The 27,741-nt window shown below is 41.4% G+C and overlaps 2 protein-coding genes across 5 annotated transcripts in view; one reads left to right on the top strand and one right to left on the bottom strand.

Moving 5' to 3' along the window:
• maea (macrophage erythroblast attacher, E3 ubiquitin ligase) overlaps positions 1-27,741 on the top strand; it is an 89,364-nt gene that overhangs the window by 43,609 nt on the left and 18,014 nt on the right. The window lies entirely within an intron of this gene.
• LOC100694320 (C-terminal-binding protein 1) lies at positions 1,028-27,741 on the bottom strand. 4 transcript variants are annotated; one of them, XM_005467279.4, is made up of 11 exons: positions 27,647-27,741; positions 12,003-12,157; positions 10,149-10,293; positions 8,942-9,045; positions 8,465-8,567; positions 7,797-7,921; positions 6,980-7,069; positions 6,353-6,483; positions 4,984-5,111; positions 4,702-4,816; positions 1,028-3,684 (listed from the first exon to the last, which is right to left on the bottom strand). In XM_005467279.4, exons 1-11 carry the CDS (start codon positions 27,738-27,740, stop codon positions 3,456-3,458), a joined length of 1,419 nt encoding a protein of 472 aa, XP_005467336.3. In that variant the 5' UTR covers position 27,741; the 3' UTR covers positions 1,028-3,455. The 4 variants fall into 4 exon arrangements, with proteins under 4 accessions (XP_005467336.3, XP_005467337.2, XP_005467338.1 ...); XM_005467280.4 differs by having other exon boundaries at positions 1,028-3,651; positions 27,647-27,739; XM_005467281.4 differs by lacking the exon at positions 27,647-27,741 and adding an exon at positions 20,636-20,900.

Below are 27,741 nucleotides of genomic sequence, written 5' to 3'. Positions count from 1 at the left end.
AGGAAGATTTTTTTGTGCTTTCCTGTCCTGGATAATATTATGTAATAATAATTAAGCTTGTTTATCCCTTTAATTCTTATACGGTCGACTATTGCAATGTTTTTTTATTGGCCTCCTTAAAAAGACCATCAGACAATTAGTTACTTCAAAATGCTGCTGCCTGAATTTCAAAAACACCAGGAAGAGCGATCATATCGTTTGATTGTCACCTATCTCCATTTGCTTCTAGTAAGCTATAGAATTGTATTCACTCAAGTCTTTAAATGGCTTGAGCATTTAATATATAGATGTTTGATACCAACCTGGTTTTTAATGCTGTGTCCCATTTACCTTGGAAGTCTGATTTTAGAGTTGGGAGTCACTTCACTACCCAGTTGAGCGCGTTGAAGGCGTAAAGTCGGAAAAGGAAGAAAAAATAGGGATTGTTTTGCTCTTTAGCCATTCATGCATGTCTAGCAGTACACCGTGATGCTTGTTTTTTGGGGGGATAAAGCTCAGTCCTTCCTCTCCATCTATTTTATTTAGGAAACTCACAATTACACTTGTCAGTACAGATTGCTTATGCTTTACAGTGGCATTTACATTTGCATTCACTGCCACCGTCTTAGATTCTTAAGTTGCTGTTGGTTGGACAGCTTCAATTTTACAAGTTGGAAATCCCAGTTGAGAACTTGGACTAGGAGAGCTGGTCACCTCGTGGTGTATAGATTTGAAACTTAACAGGGAGATAACAAATTTAGCCACTATGCTGCCCATTGCTGGACTAACTACCCTACCTTACGATTATCAAACTATTAAAACAGTTACTTATCATGTTGTATCAACCACTCAATTCTTTAGTTGAACTTAATAATTTTAAGAATGAGCTTCAACCATCAAATTGTGGTGTGTGTTCCAGAAACATTCAGTAATAGTTTTTTTCTTTGGTAAATTTACCAAAATTCATACTTACTTTAAATCAGAAATTCTCTCATACTCTTGTACATACCCATAGAAATCAAACAAATTGCCATTAAGGAAACAACCATCACCTTTCCACAGTTTATTTCTTTTAAAATAATTCATACAAATGCATACAGTCACAAACGTATCTTTGTCAGGTTGTCAGTTTTGACCAAAAATAATGATATTTACTGTAGAATATAGATTATGTATACTGTATATTGCTACGCCTACTACTTTACCATAAAGGGGACCAAGGTAGGCAACAGTGGACTGTGTGTTACTACCAGGGATGGAAATTCAAGGAGCACCTCGACAATTAAAAAGCTAATCTGATGTGGCGCCCATCATTTTAATGATGCTTGCAGTTTGTTTTAGAAAAAAACAAGCAGAAGACGTTCGTCCACGGAAAAAGAATGGCATCTGTTGAGGAAAGTTTAAGATTCAAGTTCAAAACAGTTCAGCATGATGTTGAGGATTTTGGGGCTCTAGCCTGGCAGTACCTTCAGTATGAGGCGCCCCTTTCAGATATCGCTGGCAAAATTTCCATCCCTGATTGCTACGCTTACTACCTAACCATGAAGAAGACCAGGTAGGCAACAGTAAACTGTTTTTTTACTACTCAGCTGCTGGTAGGAGGGGATCAGAAAGCACCTTCACTCAGGTGGCTGGTTAACATCAGCACGCGAGTTTTACGCTTACATGACACTGTACCCTTCTTGTTTTGTGGGAATGTAACCTGTAAGAGCTTTAATTTCTGAGAGTTTGCTAGGCTAAGTTTGAAATCAGTTTCAATTTCAGGTGTTTATAGTTTGTATTAAGTATTTTGTTAATGGCAGTCTTTGTAACGATGCTTTGTGGAGAGCACAAGCCACCACCCCTCCTCCCAGTGCTGCTTTTTTAGACACAGATACAACCAACTCACATTGACACAGGCAGGCAGAACACCATATGTACACATAGACACGGAGGCCACAGAGAATGGCTAAACGGTATACTCAAGGAAGGACCCATCTTGAAATGTTAAAGGGATAGTAGTCTGGATAAATGAGATTTTTATTTTTATTTACCGACTTTGCTTTGTATTTTAAAATGTCCTAAACAGGATGAAAATTACATTTCATTCAAGTTCATGTGCCTGACTGATTCTTGTCTGTCAGTAAACGTTAACTTTGCTTAACTAGATGTGACATCTGGGAGTGAGCTCAGAGCTTCAAATGGAAAGTTGAGTGTTTTGCAACTCTACAGGCTGATTGGAGAGATCTATATCTGCAAGGGCAACTTCAGTAATATACTGACTTTGCAGCATGGTGACCCATGACTCAGTGATTCATCAAACTGTTCATGCTCCATGACCTGCACATTTACTGAGTGTGGTAGGGGTACTGTTGTATCATTGGACAGGACAAGATAAAAATCCTTGTTTCTCAAAGTGCGGTCTGCTACAAGCTCTCAGTGCATCATTTTGTCGACATGTATATTGACAGAGACAAAGTGAGAAGTTCCCAGCCTTGGCATACCATTTTACCGCTTTCTTGCAGCCTTTCCTCCCGCAACCCTCTTGATTTGGGTCCAGCATTTAGACAAGTCCCAAGAGCAAAGTCACATGCCCCTTAAACATAACTAACAAAAGCAAACATTAGTTCAACTTTAGCTCTTGTTAAAGTTCTTTTTCTAATGTAGCGGGACACGAAAAGGCAAGCAGGTAGAAAAACAAAAGCACTAAGTGGCATAAAAAAGAATTTATAAAAAAAAAAAAAAAAAATACCAAAAAGAAACAAAAAAATGACTAATATACCAACTGCGGAAACTTACTTTCCTGAGATGGTGTGCAAAAAGCTGCCTCTTTTTGGGGGGCTTGCTAATTTGGGGACATGAAAATAAAAAAACGGATATTGTATTCTCCAACTGGTTCAGCTACATAGAGAGATCACCTTTGCTTTTGTTAAGACTCGAATACAAATATCAGTATCTTCTTGCTTAAGTCTAAAAACTGTACACAGACAGGTTACATTCATTTTATAACCTACTAACTTTGCTTGTACATCAAACTAAGGAAAAGACACAGAAAAGAGAGAAAGACATAAACCCCGCCTCTCTAACTTTGGACACACTACAGTCTAAGACAGAGGAATTTGATCCTATTTTTTCCCAAATCAACAGATAGTTATTGTTATGTTGTTGTTTTTTTTATTTACTTCTGGCACAGAATCTGAAGATCCTCCAGCGATCGGAAGACCAACTTGTGGTTGGGGCAGCAGACAGCTGTCGTGCTCTTTAATTCATCACCACCTTCCTTGTCTTCCTCTTTGGAGTGTGAACCGGCTGTTGGAAACCAGTTGCCAGAGAGTTCTTGAATTGATTGTAATTGGGACGTCAACCGGTCAATCTGACACCAAACCTGATAACACCTTGTCACTAGGGAACTTTTCGCAATGACACCGGTTGCTGTGCCAACCACCACCAGTCACCAGACAACACGGGAAAGCGTGTGTTTTGTGTTTGCGGAGGGGCTACAGCTGGTCATTTGGATGCTGCTCTCTGTCGCCCTCTGGTGGCTTCACTGTGTTCTGTCCGGGAGACGGGGCGTGAGGAGGGTGTGTGACGGCGGGCGGAAGGGTGTGCGCGATTGGCACGGCGCTCGGTACAATGCCTTCAACAGGGGGAGGGAGGCCGCCAGATGGCAAGTTCACTACTCCTGGGGGATACCTGGAGGTGACAGAGATGGGGAGAGAATAAAATCTGAGGAGAAAAAAAGAACTGAGTCATCTTAAATGCAGTGAAACTATGATTAAAGACATTTTTGTAAATTCACTTATGCAACCTTAATAACTCATAGGGTAGTGTCTTAGAAAGGATTCACACCTTGACCCCATGACAGTAATAACCCACACCTTGGGTCATATGACCTTCAATGACTCACATGATTACAGGGTGGGGTGGGGGCTGTTCATTTCAAGCTTTCAAGCACTCAACAAAAACAAAGCTAAACACTAAACATCTTAGAATGGATAAAAACAGGAATCGCATAAATGATAAAAGAGTGACATAACCATGTCACATGTTAAACATTAAAGACCACTTAAAAACCCCATGGCCAACAGAAATCCAGAAAACTAGCAAAACAACACTGACACTACTTCCGATTATGACAGCATGTTTGATTATTATGTGTCGCTGTTGAATATTTAGATTTGCTGTACGTACAGAAATTTGGCCTCCATTTTTTGTGGTTTGCAGAAATCTAATTTGAATATAAACTAATAATTATAAGTGGGATATTTATTACCTTCTTCACATCACCAAACAGTGCTTTGCGTAGTAGATGCAGTGCAGTGTTTGGTAAGCTGAACTGTGTTGCTATTTCAGGATGTGATACACCCTGCAAGCACTTTTCAATACCCCAGCAGCCAGTGTTTTGTTGTGCTGACATTGCCTGGCTGAATTCCTCATGGCAGGCAGCGACGCTGTCTACCCATCAGTATAATTATAGACTGCCGTGCCACCTCTCTTATCGTGTGTAGTCAGAGCTGTCATCACATCTGCGAGCACTAACAGACTGGAAGTCAACAGGGCAGCAGCATGCTCCTTTAAAGCTTGAGTATATTTGAAAGACCAACACAAACATCAACTGATGATTGTAGCTCTTTCACCCTGAAACCTTAAGGGTTAGGGTTTCCATATAGTTGGAAAATATGTAGTAATAATACCAAAAGAAGGAACAACTAAAAACCCAGTCAAGTAATTGCTGGTTGTTACCTGTATGCCCCATTGAGCTCAGGGTGGACGGTAGCTGGGTCAACACCTGCCCAGTGGTTGTTTTGGGTGAGGAACTCTTTATTGACGCAGTTCTTTAGACTGTCTGGGATGCGGCCTAAAAAAAAAGAAGAAAAAATAGGATAGAAGAAAAGGAAAGAAGGCCCTTAAAATTCCTCAACAAGAAGCATGGAATTCCTTAAAATACCACTTTTTGGACGTTTTTCATCAGAAGTCATGCTGTCTGCTAAAGTTTGTGTTTCTGTGACCGTGTGTGTGCACTACCTGTCACAGCCCTTCGGATCTCCCTGGCTGCTTCCTCTCGCATTTCCAGTGATGCCTGTTCGCTGTACCAGGCGGCGTGTGGTGTGCAAATCAGATTGGGGGCATCTTTGAGCGGACCCTGACTGAAACTGACAAATACACAAGCAGAGCAATCACTCTGAGCTGCAGCAAAATGATTTTGTGCACCACTTAGTGATACTCATAAAAAGGCTTTTGTTTTGTTTTGATTGATGACCTATGCTGTGGCACAAATGTCATTGAATACCATGATAATAAACATAAAATTAGGAAACATTTTTGTAAACTGCCCCTAATTATTCATGGCAGAGATTAAGTAAGATGCTGCAAATATTCAACAATGATTTTGCTCCATAAGATATGATACCATCATGCAGATTTGTCAGCTGCCAGTCCATGATGCAAATCTCCCATTCTATCACATCTCTAAGGTGCAATATTGGATGAACATCTGCTGACTATGGAGGCTATTTGAGGACATGAACTGATCGCTATGTTCAAAAAAACAGTTTGACATTATGTGAGTTTCGTGACATGGTGTGTTATGCTGCTGGAAGCAGTCATCAGAAAATGGGTACACTGTGGTCATAATAGGATAGAGAGGGTAGGCAACAATGCTCAGCTAGGTTATGGCTTTCAAATGATGCTCACTTGACAGCAAGGGCCTAAAGTGTGCCGAGAAAATATTCCCCACGCCAATACAGGGTAGGGCGGATCCATGCTTTCAGAGCCTGACCCTTCCATCTAAAGACTGCAGCAGAAATTGAGACTCATCAGACCGGGCAATCTTCTATTATCCAATTTTGGTGAACCGTTGTGAGTTTTAGCCTCAGTGTCCTGTTCCTCTTCTGCTACTGTAGGCCATCTGATTCAAGTTTCAATGGGTTGTGCATTCAGAGATGTTCTTCTGCATACCTTGGTTGCACTGAGTGGTTAGTTGAGATTACTGTTATCTTGCTATCAGCTCAAAGCAGTCTGGCCATTGACCTCTGACCTCTGGCATCAACAAAGCATTTTCTCGCAGAGAACTACCACTTAATAGATTTTTTTCTCTTTTTCTATTTTCTGTAAACCTTACAGATGGTTGTGTGAAATCCCAGCGGATCAGCAGTTTCTGAAATACCAGCACCAAAACTATGCCGTGTTCAAAATCAGTTAAATCATCTTTCTTTAACATTCTGATGGTTGCCTTGACTGAGTTGCTGCCATACGATTAGCCGATTAGATATTTGCATTAATCAGCAGTTGAATACATACCTAATAAAGTGGCCAGTAGCATTGATGCAACTCATGAATTCATTAACGATAAAGTCAAATATAGCTAGCAGTTAGCTCTAAAACAGGAGCTTACCTGAAAGGCTCTGACTCGTGAACATCCAGGGCAGCTCCACGTATCCTTCCCTCCTTCAAGGCCTGAGCCAGAGCCTTCTCATCCACCAGTCCCCCCCTTGCTGTGTTCACCAGAAACGCCCCCTGACGCATCTTTAACACACACAGACACACACACACAGTCAGTGATATATGTTCAGTTGAGCTTTACAGCACATTTACATTTTAAGACCGGTGCCCCTGTACATAAAGACTCGGTGATATTAAATATGAAACAAATCCCTTTCGGTAAAGCTAATAAAAAAGAAATCACATTTTCTGCTCACAGTGCAGAATTTCCAGTAATATTTTATGGGCCTACACTGAGCAATTGTCTTTTCACTTATCCTCTCCCAGTTAGGGTAGAAGTGTTTAAAGCTAAAATCCTTTAAGGAGAAAAGCCAATATGTGATAGTCCTTCAGACGTGGTGCAGAGAGTACAGAACCTCATTACTCTGTAAAATGGTGGGCTTCCCTGGGTATACGCCTCTTTAATGTTTATGGCTATGGGACTCAGTAGTTGACGTGAGGATAAAGAAATCATTTATGCTTCCGTGTACCTGCTCAGTGTTGCGTGTGCTGGGTGATGAGTGTGAATGCCCCTCTTTACCTGTTTGATAGTGAAGTCGTTGATCAGGTGGTGGTTGTGTTCGTTGAGGCTGCAGTGCAGAGACACACAGTCAGAGTGGAAGAGCAGATCCTGAGGAGGAGAAAAAAGGAGCCACTAAATCCCAATCCCAACAGAAATGTTGAACCAGGTCCAGACGACAGTTACTGTTACTTAGCACGAGGTGGCGTCCCTCCTTTTCCACACACAGTGGTCACAGCACCATTGCAATAAATGCGTATTTGTCACGGCGGATTGTGGAGAAAGCATTTTTGTCAGCAAAGAGAAATGGAGACAAAGGATTTGTTTCCCTGTAAAAAGAGGATTTAGTCTGAATCCATTTAAATGCTGTGCTAGTGATGAGCTCTTATTGGTTAAATACGAGCTGAGTGGAAATTGTTTTTGGCACACACGCAGGTGAGCACTGCTGTGTGACAGGTGCTTTGCTGATATTTGTGCAAAGCAATAAGTATTCATTCTTGACACAGGTGCATTTTGCTCTGCTTCTCCTCATTTTCTGTCATGCGTATACTGTGACAGCAATAGTTTCACATTAATTTAAACACTGGCTTTCTACCAATTTTTTGCACTGTTGGGTCTCTATGTTGTCAACAATAGCCTTAATACGGTCAGAGCTGGGCTCAGGGGTCGTGCTCACATGTTAATTAGGGGCAGGCAGTCAGAATAAAGCTTATATCATACAAAGCATGAACTGAGGAGATACACCAAAGCCCAGTATAAGTATAGGTAAGCATAAGTAAATAGGTGAAAAGAGGCTGATGTTTAAAACATAAAATGGTTTCACAAGTGTGTGTTTTACCTGTAGTGTGGTGACCCTTTGTAATCCCAGGGATCTTTCTACACCGTCAGCCAAATAAGGGTCATAGAAAATCACACTGAAGCCAAAGGCCTTGGCTCGCAGGGCTACAGCCTGGCCCACTCGACCTAGAAACACAGGAATACCCGCAGGCGTGGAATTACATTAACATCACTACTCATGCAGGGGCACTAGAAAAACTGCAAACATATAGATATATAAAACCATTTGAATGTGCTATTAAAAAGAAGCCACAATAGAATATATCCACGTGCATCTAATATTCCGCTTTTTGTCTTTTGCTAACACAAATTACATACTGCGATTCTCTGACGTTTGCTCATTATTACTGGAAAAACCTTTTAGAAGGTACATGGAAGAGATTTGCATTGCTTCTGGTTAATCCGCTTACATTTTATTGACAGTAACCCCTTGGGAAGCCAATTTAGCTGAGCTAAAGACAAAACTTCCCAAAATCAAACTAGAAACGACAGAACAAATGTTCGATCACTGGAAATTTAAAAACAAACAGACAGCACAGCATTCTGACCAGCTGACCAAACATTGTACCTGCGTGTTAGTATTATCACTGTGAGCACCTCAGCATGCTGACCTCGGTGTGTATTGCTGAGCTCTGCTGCACATATGTTCGTCTTTGTGTTGTTACTCACCGAGCCCTATGAGTCCCAGGGTCTCTCCTCTGATCCTCGCCGCTCCCGATGCCACCTCACGGATCTGTTCCACGCTCTGAACACGGGTCCCCTCCCGCAGAGCCTGGCGCGAATACCAATTAGTTATTACACGCATATACAAGGCAGAGCACACAAACGTTACAGTTTAACATGATCCAGCCATACATCATAATATCTGGACTTAATGACCAAAGTCTAAGTCGTTTCAGGTGATAAGTCTAAATAATGATTTGAGGAACAAATCATTTTACTGTACCTTCTACATCTTACATCAACGTCTTTCAAATACAGCCACATTCTAAAGAAAATGAATGAACGTTTCAATTTTTCTGATTAGTAACTGTCGAAACTAAAATTGTGATAACCGAATGCACACCACTAACCAAGACATTTAATATAAGTCGCTTAAATCCATTTAATTTGAGACTCTTTTATCAGCCACACGGAGCTACAAACCTGATGCAGCCAGGTGGTGCGTCGGTACAAGGTGAGGATGTGACACAGCGTGGAATCTGCCGTTTCCTCCACGGAGGCGGCTGGCATATTACATACAGCTATGCCTGTTGGACCAGAAAGCAGATAAGGATTGGTAACAGCTTTTAAAAACCATTTTGAGAGAGAAATGAAGTTTGGTGAAAGCTATTTTTGTGGGGAAGTACGAGCTGTAGGTGTCAGCAGTTTTTTTTCCCCCCGTCAAAATACAAAACTACTCGACACTTTAAAATGGCAGAGGCTCTCGGTAGAAGAAGATAAGGGAAGTTAGTAAAGTTCAGGCTGTTGCAGGAGCAAACTGAGTTTTTAAAAAGTTCTCCTTTTTTCTATTACAGATTTTTTGCAAACAATGCAACAGGAACTGGTAGCTAGGAAGTTTAAAATTTGTTAATGTTTAGGTCATATGCATTTACACAGCTTGCAGTTGACTTTTTCGTGTTTCGTATATTAAATTACTTAAAAAAATATATATATTTAAAGGGGCCCTATTATTCCAATTTCCAAAATGTCTTTACAGATTTGGCTCACTTCTCACGCTCTTTACGCCAGGATTCTTGTGATTGGCTGTTCCGCAAGAACAAAAGGTTTAAACAGCAGGTGGGTGTTACATCTGTGTTTATAGCCAGCTCTGTTCCCAAAGCATGCAAAAAAAAAACTGCTTTAAATGCTTTGTTTGTCTTTTTTATTTTAAATTTTGGACACATTAAAAGTTAACATCCATCATTGCAAGAGTAAATTTACAATAGAAAGTAAGGAACAGCATAAGTGTGATGAAATTTGTGCTTAATTTTGGAAAAAGCATCTCTTTACTAAATGAAGCCACTTCCCCCCCTTACATAGGAAGGACAGTCGGTCATACCAAAGACTGGATCGGTGTTTATTGAATAATAAAATCATACGCCAATGCTCATCTTAAGTATTTTAAAACATAAAATATAATAAGAAGCTGAACAAGTAAAACAGGTTTGGCAACAACAAAGTCGAACTTGGCTGTTGCAACAATACAGTAGACCAAATTGTCAGAGACGCTAAATTTCTTGTTAGATTACTAACAGGAAAATTAAAATCTGTGCCAGTTCTGCCTGTGTCTTTAAGACAGAGCACTGAAACAGCTGGGAAGCACAATTTTGCTATTATGCAAATGTGTGCACGTATGTGTGCATGTTCCTACCGAGTTCTCCAGCAGATTTAATATCAATGTTGTCGTAACCGCTGCCGATTCGGACGATGATACGCAGAGCTTTAAACTTCTCCAGGTCTTCTCTCATTAGAGTGATAGTGTGGTACATCAGCGCTCCTACAGCTTCATTTAGGACCTGGAAACACACACAACACAACACACAGAGCAAGTTAACATATAGGAAGAAATTATTTTTTTATAGCCATGTACTAATCTGCTTGTAAGTCATTAGTAGTCAATTTTTCTCAGAATTGTAGTGAAATCATTTCTTCTGATGTTGTCCACATACCCTGTTTTTCCTTAAGAATTACACTTCATTGATATTTTGCCTTTTGAAGTAAGATTAAGATAAATTAAGATAAGGTGTCTGCATCTAACTGAACTGTCTAATATTAGAATGAATATGATTCACACTGAATTCTCAGTGACTTTTAATCATTTCTAGCTTATTGTCTGACAATAACCTTAATGGCTCAGAAGCAGATAATAAGATTATCATATAGAATTGAATACATTACAGAGCTGACACCTTTTAATTGGTTCTCAAGTAATCGTGTGATCTTTCTGTAATGTTGCCAGCCCCCTGGTTCATATGTGCGAGAGGATGAAAATGACATGCGGTTCAATTACAGTAAAGAAGCCCTTTTAATTACACAATGAGGTGGCTGCTTATTAGAGAACCAGAGACAGAGAGCAAGAGAAAGAAAGCGAGGGAGGGAGCGCCATCTGTTTCTCCCACACTGTGGCCTACTGAGCGCGCTCACAGAGAGGGTGCGCCTGGCAGACACCCAGTACACGACATAACCCTGCCAGACATACAAACCCATTTACAATCCGTAGTGACTGTGGCAGAATCTGACCCACATTCAAGTTTGTACTCTTGATTTTTGGTATCCCTTTTGTTTTAACATCATCTCTTTAACTTTAGACTCTTCTTTTAGGTTAAACGTTTCTCATTGAGGTTAGGGTCTCTACTCTGTGTTGGCCAGTCCATGTGTGAAATAATGTCTCATGCTTCCTGAATCACTCTTTCTCAGTCTGAGTCTGGTGAATCCTGCCTTTGTCATCCTGATGGAAAAACCTGGTCATTCGGTATATTCAGCTGATTTTTTTTGAGCACATAGCATTTCTGAATGTAGACCTGACCAACTGAAGGAAGCCCAGACATAACACTGCCCCAACAGGCTTGTATGGTAGGCACTGGGCATGATGGGTAAATCACTTCATCCACATCTCTTCATTCCCATCACCCTGAAACAGGGTAAATCTTGGCTTCTCAAGTCTCGTGAACTTTTTCCATCGCTACAAACTTTATCCTTCAGGACAAAAATAAGCCTTTTTTTCCGATTACCCTCACTTTTTAAAGACTGTGTAGCTGTTTAGTCATAATCTCTTGAGTTCTTTTGACATCGTGTGTGTATTCTTACCTGTTTGCTTAGCTAAATCCAGATGGTGACTTTTTTGGGCTAGGCAGTATTATATTTTAAAACTTTAAATTAAATCTTCTTTTTGGTGCCATTCCTTTACCGCTTCATATCTCTTTAAGCATTCTAAGCCTATTAGATATGGCAGCATCATTAAGTCAGGAAAGCAGGAAAAGAGAGTTTTAAATCACTGGTTTCTGAATTGGTTGACGTTGCTTTCATTATTCCTTTACCCCATGGTGACTAGTTTCATGTCAGCTACTTGGTTATCTTTCTGTTTAATCCATATATGCAAAATTAGTAAAAGCAAACGCTTTACTTTGCCTGATTTTTTTTTCTCTGCTTAGCTGAAACACAAAAAAAGTCCAGATAGAATGTAATTATGGCATTTTATGTATACGTGTTACTTCAAGTATCTTACCTTCTCGTGGATCTCCTGTGTGGACTGAGCGTCACAGAACGCTACGGTTGCTACATCTTTTAGGATGGGCATCTCCACAGTGCAGTCTCGCCCGTCCAGCAGCGCCACCAGGGGGCGCGGATGCATGGGCCCGTTCATAATGGGGGGCCTGATGCCTAAAAACACAAGAAGTGAGGGACAAAGAGTCAGATCGGCAGAACAAAAGAAGACAGGGAAGACATGGGTGGAAAAGTAGGCTGTGGTGCTGAAACACCTTCACAAGTGTAAATCTCCTACAAAAGGAATCGGGACACTTGTTCTGTACTTCATCACAACCTCCAGCGCTCACTTTTGCATGCAGGAAATTTTAAAGTGAAAATAAGGATGAGGTCTCAGGCACACAGGAGGCCGCTGCTGTATCTGCATCCCATAATGTTTCTGTTCTGAGGTGGTGGTTGCCATGCCAACAGTGACAATAGGCGCGGAGGAAAAAAACCTGTTTCTCAGAGCAGCTGTCTGCCTGTTGCGGAGCTAATTCCTCTTGTGTGAGGTCATGTTTCACAGCTGTTTTTCTCCTCATAACTTTGAAATATTTCACAGTTTTTGCTTAATTACTGCTGACTTTCTGATTAAATTTGCTGACTTTATGAAACAGGCGGTAATTTAGAAGATGGATGAGGTGGGTCTTGTAGCTATTCTAGTAGAAAATAGCGTTGAAAAGGCAAATCTTGCTGTATGAATTTAGTGTTATTAATAATGAGAAAAACAACAGCCTGTGATAATGAAGAATAAGCTTTTTATTCCAGCCTGTTCACAAGTCTTTATATACTGAACATAAATGCTCATCCCCATGGACTCAGAGTGCATCTTGGGAGCTGCTTACTTGGAAAAAATGGGGCGGTGTTGACACGAAAATAACTAGGCATGCAGCCCGAAGCACTAGATTATATCTCAGTTGTTTATTGTGCAGCATATTTTGGATGAAACCAAGTGTCTCTTTATAAATATACAAGAAAAATGCAAATAGAAAAACATCGAAACATCGCTGAAAGGGGTAAACGTGCAGGTGGGTAAGGAAGTGCAGCAGTTCGCAAGGGATAGAGATGTTTGCCACGCGAGACGGCTAGTCTCTGAAATCCGACTGAAATCTGTCAATAACCGAATTACAGCGAGCTCCTCCTGCACCCCTGCCACAGGGTGTTTTATTAAATCATATCTAAAGATTAAACTATTACCCTGAGAGTGCTGCTGGGCTGTACAGGAGGAAAAATGGCATTTAACAATGAAGATATGCCAAATGACCCCACTAGTGGGCCTTTGTTGAAGTTATAACAAGAACAGGGGGTCGATGGGAGGTGGATTTATTAGGTTTCCTTGAATATTCCCTCCCGCTGCATTTTCCTGCATCATTTCCTTCCCTTTCCCTCTCCACATAACTGATGGAATAATTATTCCAGATGACTGGAGGCCTTACAGACTGAGACAGAAGACATCTGAGGGACATAGGGATGCAGATTCTGAAGAAAGTCCTGGCAGTGTGTGTGTGTGTGTAATTGGGATTTTTTTGACATGTAAAGTTTTGACAGCCCTCTGAAACACTGCAGATGAAATAAGTGCAGAGTTATGCCTGTTTTTGCTGATGCTGACAAACCCATCATTCATCGCTGACTTTTCCCCCATCTGAGATGTGCAGTCTGACATCTCGAATAAGCAGCCTCCTCTGTCAGTTCACTCAAAATATTCCACTCAAAACTCAAAGGATACACAATTGACCTTCCCCGGGTTTTAGCGTGTTTTCCATTTGCATTGCCCAACATCGTGCAAAAGAAGCCAAGTCATTAAACCAGTCATTTAAATTAAAAGAAATCAAGATTCTAGGGTCTACGCAATACTTTGCATGCCAAGAATCCCTGAGAACCGTACTTGTGGACAGAAGTTTGGCAGCTCCAATCTTATGAATTAGTTTGAGAAATCTGAAAACAATAATACCCTCCCCCTAGCAGCTACAGCTTCAATGAGAACCCAGTTAAAGCTCATTGTAATTGTGGATTTTGCTGCTGTTTACCTGTTTTCTTGCGTTTCTCTACTTCAAACAGTCAGCTCATGTTTTTGAGATTATTGAAGACAGAAGCATGGGGGGAAAAAAGAAGCAGAATGAATGCAACTTTCAGAATGACTGAAACGTAAAGGGACTTTCCAATTTATTAAACCTTTTGACTAATGCAACATGTTTTTTGAGGTCGCATCCTGTTGTTGGAGAAGTCGGTGTCCCAACCTTTCCTGCAGTGGATTGATTTCTTCCCGTGTGACTGTTTTATGTCGCTGCAGAACAGTTCAGAGAGACACCTCTGCTCTTTGATTTGTAGTGATGTCTGAGCCTGACCTTTAGCACTGATGTTTTGATTATTTAATCTTTGTTGGCTTTCTGTCAACACTGGAAATTTGCATTTAACATTAATTACATTTGGCCAGGAACTGGTTGCCGCTTTGATCTTTTTTTTTCCATTTGCTTCACTACAAGATGAGGACTGTGTTGTATTTGTAACCACTAGGAGTAAATAAGTGTAACTGTATAATTAAGAGAAAAGGGGCAGACTGGGGGAAAACATCCAATTAACTTCTATTTATAAAAGTATGTATGATGATGGATGATGATTTTTTTTCTCATGTGAAAGGCCCATCGTGGGAAGTAAATAGGTTATTAAGGTTGAAACTCTGTGACTTTCTCCCCCACATACTTGCAGCAGTTTTCACTGGTGTGCATGCATGAGGAAGTAATGTATGCAGCATTACATTGCATTTCAGCTTGTACGTCTCATTAGGCTGCAGCCATTAGAGTTCTGCTGTGACACGAAATAAGCTTTCAGTCTGTATTTAGAAAACCGATACAAGGGGTCTGCGTTCAGTTTGTGTCTCGTTTGTTCCGTCTACCGTTAACTGAGCAACTTTCCCTTTGTTTAAAGCAGCATAGTCGCGTGGTTATTTTTAAACTAGCACGCTATAAGCACATGACAAAATACATTTGCTGTCGGGAATTTAACACCAAGAGTCGAGCACCAACAGTTGTGTTCAAAGACGTTTCAGTTTTGGTTTCATGTGGTATAAAGCTGTAGTGCAGCCACAACAGAAGCTCAGCTACTTGTACGTGACCTAAAACTTGGTTTCTACCTCAGTTTTGCCCACAGCATGTTGTCCTGGTTTAATATGGGCATTTCCTTCATACTTTCACTGGTAAAAAAGAAAAGCAAGTGCACTCAGAAGCTGCACGGAGACAAAGAATAGCTCCCAACATCGCGCGGCCCATCACTCGACTTCTGCATTGTCTCTTAAATCTGCATTGTCAGATTACAGCATGAAACTTGATCTGATGAAGCAGTCCAATGAGGTGAAACTCAGACCTTGCACACAGTGCCTTATGTGGCCTGCTAAAACATTAGCTATCCCTAATAGGATTTGCCTGGAGGCCGTTGCACTTACACATCAATATAAAATCTATGGTGCATAGCTTAGAAAATGGAATACAGCGGCAGCGAAAAGAAATACGGCACCGCGCTGCTCAGTTTTTGGCACTGACATGGAAAATGTAGTAGTAACTGAGCAGACAGGATTTTCATGAAATCTTGTCATTCCGGTATTATTTTTATGGCGGGGGGGTTACAGAGATTCCAGACATTTCTCCAGCACACACTTGGTCAGACTGAGGGAGGAAATAGCTCTCATTCCAGCACCATGAATGACCTTGGGAGTACCAGCACTTCAGCCTGCTGAGTAGTACTAGGTAATAAAACACTGCTTTATTCACTCCCTCTGTCTCTTCCCCCACACTCACAAACCACAGCAGTGCCCTGTAAATATTAATCCTCCAACTCAAATGGTCATTATTTCTTGGTCTTTTTTTTATTACTGGTATTTTTCTCTCTCTCCCGTCACTTTAAACACTCATTAAATCCTTCATTATATTAAATAATTGGCCAGACTTTCAGTTCCCTAACTGTAAACCCTTATCCATCTCCTTTCCCTCTCTCGTTATATGAAATACTCCAGTAATCTCTCACTCTGTCTTTCTTTACCTCTCCCATAGCCCCGGGGCTTGGTGACTGCTGGGAGCTTTCACAGTGCAAACAGGCCTCTTGACAGCCAACGGGGCCAGAGCTTCAGCTCGGCTCGTGCTTTTCCATCCAGCATTTCCGAACAAGTACGCTTTAATTCAGATGCACAAGCATGAACAGTAGACATTTTGAGCAAACGCAGCAAAGCAGTGGTAGTGATTTGCAACTTAGGAAAAATGAAAACAAAGAAAGTTTTGTTCATTGTTCACTATAATACAATAACCATCTGTACAGTAACAGTCGAGCCTGGGGAGGGGGGGGCAAGATCAAATGACATCATAGATATGAAAATAGGCTCCATCCCAAAGTAGCAAAATGATGGTAATGCCATTTGATTGACATTTAAAAATTGAAAAAGCATCTGCCAGTGACTGCTGGGACTGCAGCCTGAGAGCCAGTGGGAAAGCCCTGCGGCCTGCCTGCATCCAGCTGTCGTTGACCAGCTCTCAGGAACAGCTGGATTTTTGTCCCCGAGGAGGGAGACCGTGTTTTCACACTGTCAGTCAACAAAGACAATTAAAAAGATCAGCTAATTTCATGCGTTTTAAACGTACAGGTCAACTGGACGTCGGCCAGCCTCGATGCAGAATGATCTGCCAAAACAAGCTGCAGCGGACCTGATTTTTCCCACAAGAACAGGCACTCTAGTAACAAGGGTAAACAGCTCCAAAGCATCTATAGGCCTTCCTCTGTGTTCTACTATTAGTCAGCTGAAAAAAGGTCATAACTATTGTTACAGTTTATCTATTAAGCTATAAGCTAAGAATTTGATAGTTCCCGTTTTCTTCATTTCAATATTTAAAAAAAAATCTTCACATTCCTTTTCCTTGTTTGACTACAGTCAGCTCCAGCAGATCAAGTGTTTTTATTTTTCACTGTGCGAGAGAGAAAAAGGAAAGGAAGAAAAGCGGGGACGACGTTGCTGTCGGCACCTGTGATCGCTCAAGTCGCCTGCAGCCGTAGAAACCAATCATCGAGCCACAGCATGGCTGATTTATAATGTTACTGGCTCTTGTGGCGTGCAGCAACCACAAGAGCCCCCGTATCCTCCTTCTCACCCCTTCAGTGTTCATCTCAACATCTCTTCATCTGTTGCCTCATTTTCAGATCTCCATCTCTCATTTCAGTCTCACTTCCCCAGGCTTTCTTCATCTCCCTTGCCGTTTTTCTTTTTTTCTCCCGCTCTGCACAACTCCCTAGCAATTCGTAAAGGCGTGCTTTGTATAATAGTTGTATTTATATTGCTAAAAAGCGCCTGAATATCCAGGAACAAAGTGTTCAGGGGTGGCTTGATGTTTCTGTCTTTCGTCTTTCTCTCCCTACCCCCACTTCAATTCCCAGGAAGGAAAAATGAGAAGACAGACATATCCATCACCACTGGTCCTCCTTCTTTCATGGACTCACACACATACACAGTAACACAGGTATTACACTCTTGCCTCGTCAATCAATGCTTTTGGACACGACTAATATACAGTGATGTATGATACACACAGGTGCTTACACATAGAAACGATCACCACGCAGGGCTCTCATTTGCAGGTATGGTGTCAGCAAAGCAGTTCAGGTTTGTCAGCTCTTTGTTCTCATAATGAAAGACACCAACAGCAAAACAGACAAGGACACACAATAACATTTGACAGCAACTCAGTAATGGCAACCAGTTCAAAGTTTGATGAGGCTATGGTTCCGGTTGTGCTATGAGTTCAGGAGAAGTATGAGGAAAAGGCAGAGGTTATGATTTAGCCCTGCACTTCAAATACTGCACAGAGTAGCTTAATAGATCAAACAAATTTTAATTATTAAAAATAATTTAGTATTGTAAGCTATTTCTGCTGGAAAATATTTATTTTACAATTGTGAAGTCAATTATTTTCAATTTGACATGACTCAACTCAAGTGTTCAATTTCCAGATTGCCACGAATGTCACAAGTACCCACTGCTAGTTTGCAGGAATTCATAAACTGTTTATAAGTACTGGCTTAAACAGTATTTGCACTAGAGGAAAAAAATACATTTATACGGCTGTAACTGGATTATTGTATGGCTGCTGGCCTGTTACATTGGATTAATTGTTACTATACATTTAAAAAAAAAAATCACAATCACTTTGAAGTTTCAATTGGATTGGGGTCAGTTTGGATACTCTGGTGTAAATACCTCCCCGTAATGGATTATTAAGGCTATGAAGCATTTACTGCATTTAGATTACGGGTTTCCAAGTTGAAGTGCGGGGACCCGCAGGGGGGCCTTTGAGTGGTTTCAAGGGTATTCCCAGCAAAAGGAAAAAAGGGTTTAATTTCACACATTGCACCATTTATTTGAGCTGAGCTAAAATGACTGCTTAAAGTGCTGTTTGGTAGTTTTAAAAAGGCTGCTAAAGCCATTCTACAGGTATCATCTTAAAAGTTATTTAATCTGCAGGTTTTACCCCAAACAGACTCACTTGACAGTGTTGACATATAAATTAATAACAAGTATGCACGGACTCATCATAATGCAAAGCTGCTAATTACCTATCATAGCTGAATTATAGCCTACCTGCTAACTGTTGTTTTGGGGTGGTAAATTGTAGGTCTGTTGGTTTTTTGTTGTGTTTTGTTTTTTCTGTACTCGTCTTTTGATCTTACCATTTTGTCTCAGTCACATTTGCCCCTTTGAACAGCCCTTCTCAATAAAAAACGAACGTGTCAAATGCAAATAGCAAGTATTACATAAGGCTAAACTTCACTGAATAAAAGAGTGAGATCTTTTAGTACTGGCTGGCACATCTTTCACTATTGCTTCCCATTTTAGTTCAGTCATTTTTCTGTAAGCATTTGACATAATAGACCAAACCTCTTAATGGCTCTTAGTGCCACTGTCTCTTTGCTGAGCACTTTATAGATTTCTAAGTGCTGTAAATTACACCTGAGGAGATTCCTGCCTTTTATATGGCAGTAGTGCAGTATAAAAAAAATCAGTATTTGTTTTTGTAAGTGTGTGAAATGGTATTGGAGCCCTTATTTCACATTCCAACATAGATGTGTAGTGACTTGTAATCTAATAGCCGTTTCAGATTACTCTGGATTTCTCTAAACTAACAACATGCCACCACATGAGCGGTTTCCCTCGATTTTTGCCTTTGACATTAGGCGTCTCTCAGTGGGAAACTGCCTGGAACTATAACAGTCGTGTTTACAGTGTAACGGCCTCATAGGATGCGTTTTCCAAAATTAGATTTTTTGTGTTTTACCAGCAGATCTGGTTTAACAGGGTTTTAGAGGGGTGTCACTCATCTAGCCCTTCATAATCAGATCAGACACCATACAACACAGAGATCAGAGGCTCCCCTGCCTTCAGAAAGATGAATCACTAAATCTCTCAATCACCTGAAACCGCAAGCTGATTTTACAGCACCCTTTAAAGGTTCAGCACTCGTCACCGTGCACTGAAACAGACCCCACGACCCGATCAGTGTCACGATTATTGACTGGTGGAGATTTGTGCATGAGCGTCTTGAAAAGGACAAACCTTGCCGAGCCGGAATTCACAGTCATTCAGTCCTGTGACCTTGGATTCTCAAGCTGCCGGCGTGGATGTGGAGAACATATCTGCCCAAAGCGAGGGGCGATAAAAAAAAGGTGGGGGGGTAGTAAGATAATAGCTGTAACTTTAATCTTTGATGTCATCAGGAAATAGAGCCCGCAGCCTCTTGATGACATCACATAATGTCTGCTTTCTTTGGAGAAGAAATGGGTTCACAAATGCAGATTTAGCTGATATAATAACTCGATAACACGGGGAATGATCGTTTATCTTCACACCCTCATCCTCCTGCTCGACACCCGACCCCCTCTTCCTCCCCTCCCCTCCCACCCCTTTCTTATTCCTAGCAGCCCTACCTTGATCCCATTTTCTAGAACAGTCTTTTGCAGCCCCTATCATAAGGTGCATCTATTACCTGTGAATCCGGCTGGGGGCATGCATGTTTATACTTGAATATGTGTGTCACTTTAGTTCCCCTTTATGTGTGTGAGTGTGTAAGTGTGCTTGCACGTAAATTGCGCGCACACTTCAGTGAAGGCAACCACTTTCCATTAAAAGAAGCACAATGAAAGGCAAATATGTGTCATGTCCTTGCTAGCCCTCGAAGGAGAGGGAGATCTATTTCTGTCACCGCAAACGGAGGTGTTCAAGCAGCTTTCAATAGCAGAGATTTGCCTCTTCGTGCACACACACTCACTCACGCACAAACACACACACACACACACACACACACACACACAGAGCTTTAGAGAAAAGACTAACCATTCTTGTGTGATGAGAGCGGCTGAGCGATTAAGGAAAAACAAAAGATAACAGTGTGAGTGAATTAAGAAGAGAAGGAGGAGGAGGAGGAGACGGAAAAAGGGAGAGGAAGAGAGAGAAGGGGGAGGGGAGAAGGAGGCAGAATAATCTACACTGAGTTCACAAATATTGGCACACACACACACTCATACACACACACACACACACACAGTGATATGCAGTTCCCACATAAAAGCAGAGTGCTGGTTGTTTACCTAAAGGCATGCCTTTGTTGAGGAGATGTGAGCTTCCCATGGTGTGTTCCCCAGCCGGCCAGCACACAACAGAAACCTACAGTCTTCACACAGCAGACATGAACAGGAATCCAGTCAGCATATGGCGGCTGTGGCCAGCTACCTCGCTTCCCTTAGTCCTTCTCCCAGCCCCTTAGTGACAAGCATACACATGTGCTCCCCCTCTTTCCTCTCTCTCTCTCTCTCCCCTCCCTTCCGTCCCCTTCGCTCGCCTGCTCTCTCTATCTCTTACCCCTCCCTCCCCGCTGTCTTTAGGTACCTCCCTCCCCTTCCTTTCTCACTTTCTAATACACAAAATCTCTCTGTCTTTCCAGCTCTCTGTCACCAAGAAAAGAAGCACACACAGTTTGCAAGAGCTGCTGCGTTTATGAGAGCGGGAGAGTGCGAAAGAGATGGCGGCGGGGTGGTGGGGTGGGGGGTACATAGCATAGAAAAAAGAGAGAGAGAGAGACAGGGAGAGCAGGAATGGGGAGGAGCTAACGCGGGCCAAAATTCATCTTTTGTTTCCTGAAAGACGACAGGGAGGAGGAAAGACGAAAGAAAGAAGAGTTATGCAATTACAAGGCTGCAGCAAGAGAGGAAAAACTAGTTCTCTGTGATAAAAACGAAACTATAACAAAACTTAATTAGAATAATGAGGGGACAAGTTGTAACACTGCAACCAATGTGTGCCCTTAGTAACACCCATTTAATCACCATCTTTGGTTTATAAGTTTACTCTTGCATTGTGTTTGTTTGAGAGCATTCAAACTGTTTATTTTTGCGAGTGATTGGTCATATTTTTGTTTTAACCCACTTCCATAAGTAATGCACACTTTCTATATGGGTAAATACACTGTGCTTATGCCATGCATGAATACAGGTTCATGTTTTTATATTTTAAGGAAGTTACTTGAGGAAGTCAGTGCTGTTAGTCTACCCCGCCTTAAGTAAGCGTATGAAATGTGCTGATCGTGCTACAGTTCCTTGTTATATAAGTTTAGCTTGTTGTGCTTGGCTAAATATTTAATCTGTGACAATGATTTCCTCCAGAAAAAGAACTTAAATTTTATAAGTTAAAAGTTCTTATTACTGCATTAAGGTGTTTCTTTATTAAATCATCCATCTATTTAAAAAAAAAAATATAACTTGTGAGTAAAAATGTTGGTGGTTCTTTCTAATTATCTTGTTTATGTGCGGTACTGGCCACTTTATTAGGTGCACCTTCCTACTACCTGGTTGACGGTCTTCCTGCCTTCAGAACTGCCTTTTTTTATGGCCTAGATTAAAAAGATGCTTAAATCCATATTACTTTGCTGGTTGAACTTTCTTAAAGCAAAGTTGCTCTACTGAATTGCCAATATACTCCCCCGCACCATTACACCACCACTGCTAGCCTGAACCGTTGATATAAGGCAGGATGGATCCATGCTTTCATGTTATTTACAGCAGACTCACCAGATCAGAGCTGCATTTGTCCAATTTTAGTGAGCCTGTGTGAAGTGTAGCTTCAGTTTTCTGATCTTTGCTGACAGCAGTAGTACCTGGTATGGTCTTCTGCTGCTGTAGCCCCTCTGTTTTAAGGTTCAAAGATGCTCTTCTGCATACCTTGGTTATAATAGGTGATTATTTGAGTTCTTGTTGCCTACTTTCTCTGACTTCTGTCATCAACAAGGCATTTTCAGCCAGAGAACTGCCACTCAGTCGATATTTTTTTCTTTTTTGGACCATTCTCTGTAAACCCTACAGCTGGTTATGTGAGAAAATCCCAGAATATCAGCAATTTATGTAACAGTCAGACCAATCTTTGTGGTACTAACAACTAGGCCACATTCAAAGCCACTTAAAAATCACCTTTCTTCCTCATTCTGATGCTCGCTTTTAACTCAGGTCTATATACCTAAATGCACTGAGTTGCTGTTGCGTGAAATATTTGTATTAGCAGCTGAATAGATGTACCTAACAAAGTGGGCAGCGAGTATATATGTCCTCGTCATTTTTATCATGTTATTTTCTATTGATTCCTTTTGCGCATAAAAACTTATCCCTGAAAGTAGAACATTATCAGAAAGAGAAATCTTATCAGTGATGTATGGGCGTTGTGTCCTTCATGCTCTATTGTTACCTTATAATACTTCATAGGTGTGTCCAAAAATGCAAGCAACAGCTAGCGTGTCATCAAATTAGTCTCCAACTTTCCATCTGGGTGCTTTGGTCTGGTCACCGACAGTAAATACCTGTCCAGACTGACTGCAATGGTGGCTTTAGAGCTTCTGTCATCTACACATTAGCCACTTGATAACGGCTGTGATATAAGCGGCCTCAGACGCCCCTCTAACTGCCAGCGCCTAACCTAGTTTAACAGCAATGATGGTTACATCACACGCTCACTGTTGGTAAATGTCACAGACAGCCAGTGGGCGAGTTGTTCAAATCCAAAAAGAGGCAGAGGGTTAGGGAAACTGTTGTTTTCAACACCAGCATTTCCTCCCATCATTCCTTTCATGCACTGTTGAATTGTTTTAAACAAAATTAAAAATGAGCAGTACCCTCCTCCCCTCCCTTTTTTTCCCCTTTATTTACACAGTGAAGTAGACCATACATGGCTCTGGGCCACTGCCTCTTTTTTTTAATAAAATAACCGAACTGGAGTTTTTTCTGGCTCTGATTCAAAGAATTGTGATGGAAATTACGTCCACTCAAAATTTTCCAAGAGTAAACACAGTAAAAGGAAAAAACCACAGTTTAGACAAGACAACGCTCGTTCATCTGTCAAACAAAAAACAGGTCAAAGGGAACGAGCTGCAGATTGCCTCATATTTGCAAATATGCAGAATTTACGTATATATGAGTAGCCTTGACATACTGAACCAGAGACCTGTCAACCGTGACAATTGATGTACTAAAACACGTTATTTTTGGCTGTTTTGGGCCCTCCTGGCTTTTTCCACAACATTAGATGCGCCCTTTCATGCTTATTTCACACTGCAGCACCGAACGGTGGCTAGGTATGGCATTTCCAATTTGTTTCTGAGCAACAGTGGAGTGAGGAAGCGGTAAAACCCCTGAATGTTTGTCTTGTAAAGCTTGACTTGAAATAATCTTTTGTATCGCAGCCAGTAGCGGCAGCCGGCGGGAACAGACCTGAGACGCTCCCCGGCTTTCTAACTTAAAAAACAAGGTTTTCCACCTCCGCACTGTAAACATGTCTAACTAAATTTGTCTCTGATCAAATTTGAGACGAGAAAAAGCCCACGAACTGACGTATAAATTAGGTGCAAATCGCAGCAGCTACTTTAAAAATTTGCTGTGGGATTAGGAGGTTTGTGAGATTTGCTCCACGCTGCAGAATGTGTCAGCCACTTGCTGTTTCAAGAAGAAGCACTCGAGCTGTCTCATATTTTAATATCATAACCGTGATATATTGAACTCAACAAATTATGCCAGTTTAGTAGCTAAACTGATTAGTAATTGAGAAATGTCTCTCTGACACATCACACATACACATCGCGCAATGCCAGTTGCATGTAGCCTATTAAAAGGAATGTGTTAGGTGCTCGGGGTCTCAGACCAAATGCAAACTGACAACCCGGTGTCGACTAGAGAAGCAACAGACGTGTTTATCTTGTTTCTGAGGCCGACGGCGACTTCAGCTGACATACGAGAGACAAATATTCCCCAGGAGATGGAAGAAATATGAAGCATATTTGGTGCTTCTAAATAAGGACAGAGAAAGACGACACTGCGGGGATATCTGAACTGTTCAAACTCCACAGGGAGCAAGGAGGAAAAAATAAAGGGGGTGGAGGGGTAGTAGAGAGATACAAGGGGAAAAAAGAAAAAATAGATTAAAAGAGATTGAATATTTAATGATTTTCACGAGGGAAAAGGTGAAACAGAAGAGGGAAAGAACTGGGGATAGACTTCCTTTGGTTTTTCCTGTTCATCCTCTCTCTCTAACTGCCTTCACCTCGCCTGCATCTGCCCTCCTTATCTGACTGTGATGTTTTTTATCATCTTTCACTCCCAGTTTCTATCTTGATCTTATTCACACTCCATCAACCCCCACAACACACTCCACCCCTACCCCGTTCCTCATTCCTGCATTTCTCTCTCTCTCTTTTTCCCACTCTCAGGCATTCTCACCATACATCTCCACCCTCCCACTCCTTCTTTTCTCTCTATAGTCACTGCAGCGTGTCTAATGGTTCGGCTCCTTCTCAGCAGATCCACCACGCACAGGCCAGGCGAGCAGCCGCCCTGACTGACGCCTCCCAACCACTGGCCTTATCAAGACTGACAGCGAACTAGACCCAGAGCTATCACTAACACACACACATGATCACTCGCACTAACAATTGCAAAGATACACGCCTGCACATCCACAAAGACACAAGCATAATAAATGCACACTCATGCAAGACAAACGTACTGACACTGAGAGGCAGGTACATGGAAATAATATTTCTGCAGCACACACAAACGACACTTAAATGCATTCACGCGGACAACAACTAAACATAAGGCAGCTGCATCGCATCGAAGCAAACATGCAGACGCAGGCACATACAGACACACGCATGGGCAACAAATTGGATTTATGGATGCTGACAGTGAGCTGCAGAACAATGTGGATGCCACTACAGAAGAGAGTAGATACTGCAGAAACAATCTAATCTACTGTAGGCGGAGATGGGTACCGCAGGCGTGAAGAATCCAGCCAACATGTGGAAGACAAGGAGGGGAACGGGGGGGCGAGATGAGTGAAAAGAGGCAGACTAGGTGGGACCAACGGGAGAGATGAAGGGAGGATCAGAATGCTAGAAAGGAAAAGGAAGGGGGGAGAGGAAGTTGAGGAGTGCAAAAGGATGGGCACAGTAAGAAAAGAATAAAGGAAGTAGTCAAGTAGTCTCTTTGATTCTGGCCTGCAACTTGTGCTGTGTTCTCTTCCTGTTTCATTCAAGGAGTAGAGAAGAACCTATTTAAACCTCAACAACAGTATAAGAGTGTGAGGTTAAAAATGAGAAATGTTCCAATATCTGCTCAGCATAATAAAAATCATTTCTTACTGGTTGAGCTGCTTTCTTGAGCTGTTTAATGACCTTTGAAATAGTGGAAATGGACTTTTTTAGATGTTGTCATTATGCTAAACAGAAGACCAAAACTTAAAGATTAGAGCCATGAATCTGGGCTCAAACAAGGCTGTGTGAGAGTGGTTACAAACTGGATACTGTGACGCTCTAGGGGCTGGGACACCGATCATGTTATGCCTTGATCATATACAAGCACAGACAGCTCGAGACACAACGGCCGAGCAGTCATTCCTGTTATACTTCTTGAAGTCTGCCGCCTGGAGCGCATGGGTAGTTGGTGCATTGTTATGTAAATCCTCTGCGGACATCTGCAGAGACCCTCGCTGTCACCGTTTACATCTCTCGGACAAAAGTGCTTTCAAGTGGATGTAGAAATAATAATTGGGCATTGGATGATTTAAGACATTAAAAAAAAACCCTGTAAGCTGCCAAAAAAAGATATAAGAGAAGAAAGCCTGTTCTCTAAAAAGAACATGGCAGCATGCCTCGGGTTTGCAAAGTGTACTGAACAATGTCCTTTGGACAGACAAGACTAAGGCTATAATTGACTATGATTCACAGCACCTTGTTTGGCAAAGAACAAACAGAGCATATTAGCACAAACACCTTATACCAGCTGTCAAGCACGGTGGTGGACGGGTGATGATTTGGGCTTGCTTTGCAGCCACAGGACCTGGAACTTTGCAGTCAGAGAGTCAACCGTGAACTCCTCTGAATACCAAAGTGTTCTAAAGCCAAATGTGAGGTTGTCAGTCCAACAGCTAAAGCTCGGCCCAAATCGGATCATGCAACAGGTCAGTAATCCCGAACACAGCAGCAAATCTACAACACAATGGTTAAAAAAAGAAAATAATCAAGGTGTTACAACCCGATTGAAGTGCTGTGGCAGGACCACAAAAGAGCCGTGCATTAACAAATACCTGCAAACCTCAATGAATTTATTTAAGCAGTAATGTGAAGAAGAGTGAGACAAAATTCCTCCACATCAGTGTGAGAGACTGATAAAGCCATACAGAAAATAAATACTTAATTATGCAAGCTGTTGAGACTAAGTAAGTTTTTAGTTTTTCACAGGAGTGCTGAGATACCTGTGAAAACTTTATTTTTCACCTGATTATTTAATTTTTCCGTATTATAAATGGTGATCTATTGGATTTTGTTTAGATTTTTACCTTATTAGGCTCCTTTCCTTTGTGTAATTTGTTATATTGTATGTAATTCATTGAGATTTTCTACTTTATTTAAGCTATTTTGTTATAGGTTGTGTTGAATGTTTTAGCTACAGTAACACTGGGGTTTTGCAACTTTTGCATGAAGTGTCCTATCTTAGATTATTAATATTAATTTTGGGGGCTCACAGTGGTTTTGGCTCTTAATACCTCGCATCCTTCACTGATCATATGCGCTGAGGAGTGCATAGCCCTCTGAACACTTTAGTTTAAAGACTCGCTCTCTCATCGTTTCCCTATTTATGGTTTATAAGGATGTTTTAGATGTTGTATTTGTCATAAGATGAGAGCTGATGCTCAGACTTCTTTCTATATAACCAGCAGCAACATGTAAAAACCCTTCTGGGCAGAATTCATCTTCATCGAAGCAGTAATCCCCACATCTCTGCAAACATCTTACTTACTAAACAACAGCCCTTTCACAGAAAAATAAACAAATTCTTACATTCACACACAACCAAGCCTTCATACTGTTAAGTACACAGAGGAAGGGGGAGGTGGGGGTTGTTTCACCCTTATTAGCTTGGCACAGAGTTATCTCTTCAGACCTTAAACACACTACAGAACAGCCGCTGTTATCACACAAACCCGCACACACATACATAGACACACACACAGAGAAAATTACACACAGGAAGTCTGTGATATGGGGCCAAAAATACATCACAAACCTTGCATCACCTTCCTCTCAGTGTGTCCACTCTTCCACTGTGTCCCAAAGCTGGGTGGAGGTGTGTGTGTGTGTGCGTATGGGAGGTGTAGCATG

The sequence above is a fragment of the Oreochromis niloticus genome, linkage group LG2 (genome assembly GCF_001858045.2).
Source record: "Oreochromis niloticus isolate F11D_XX linkage group LG2, O_niloticus_UMD_NMBU, whole genome shotgun sequence".
NCBI lineage: Eukaryota > Metazoa > Chordata > Actinopteri > Cichliformes > Cichlidae > Oreochromis > Oreochromis niloticus.
The sequence above is the reverse complement of the archived record's forward strand: the minus strand, read 5'-3'. Positions and strand labels throughout refer to the sequence as shown.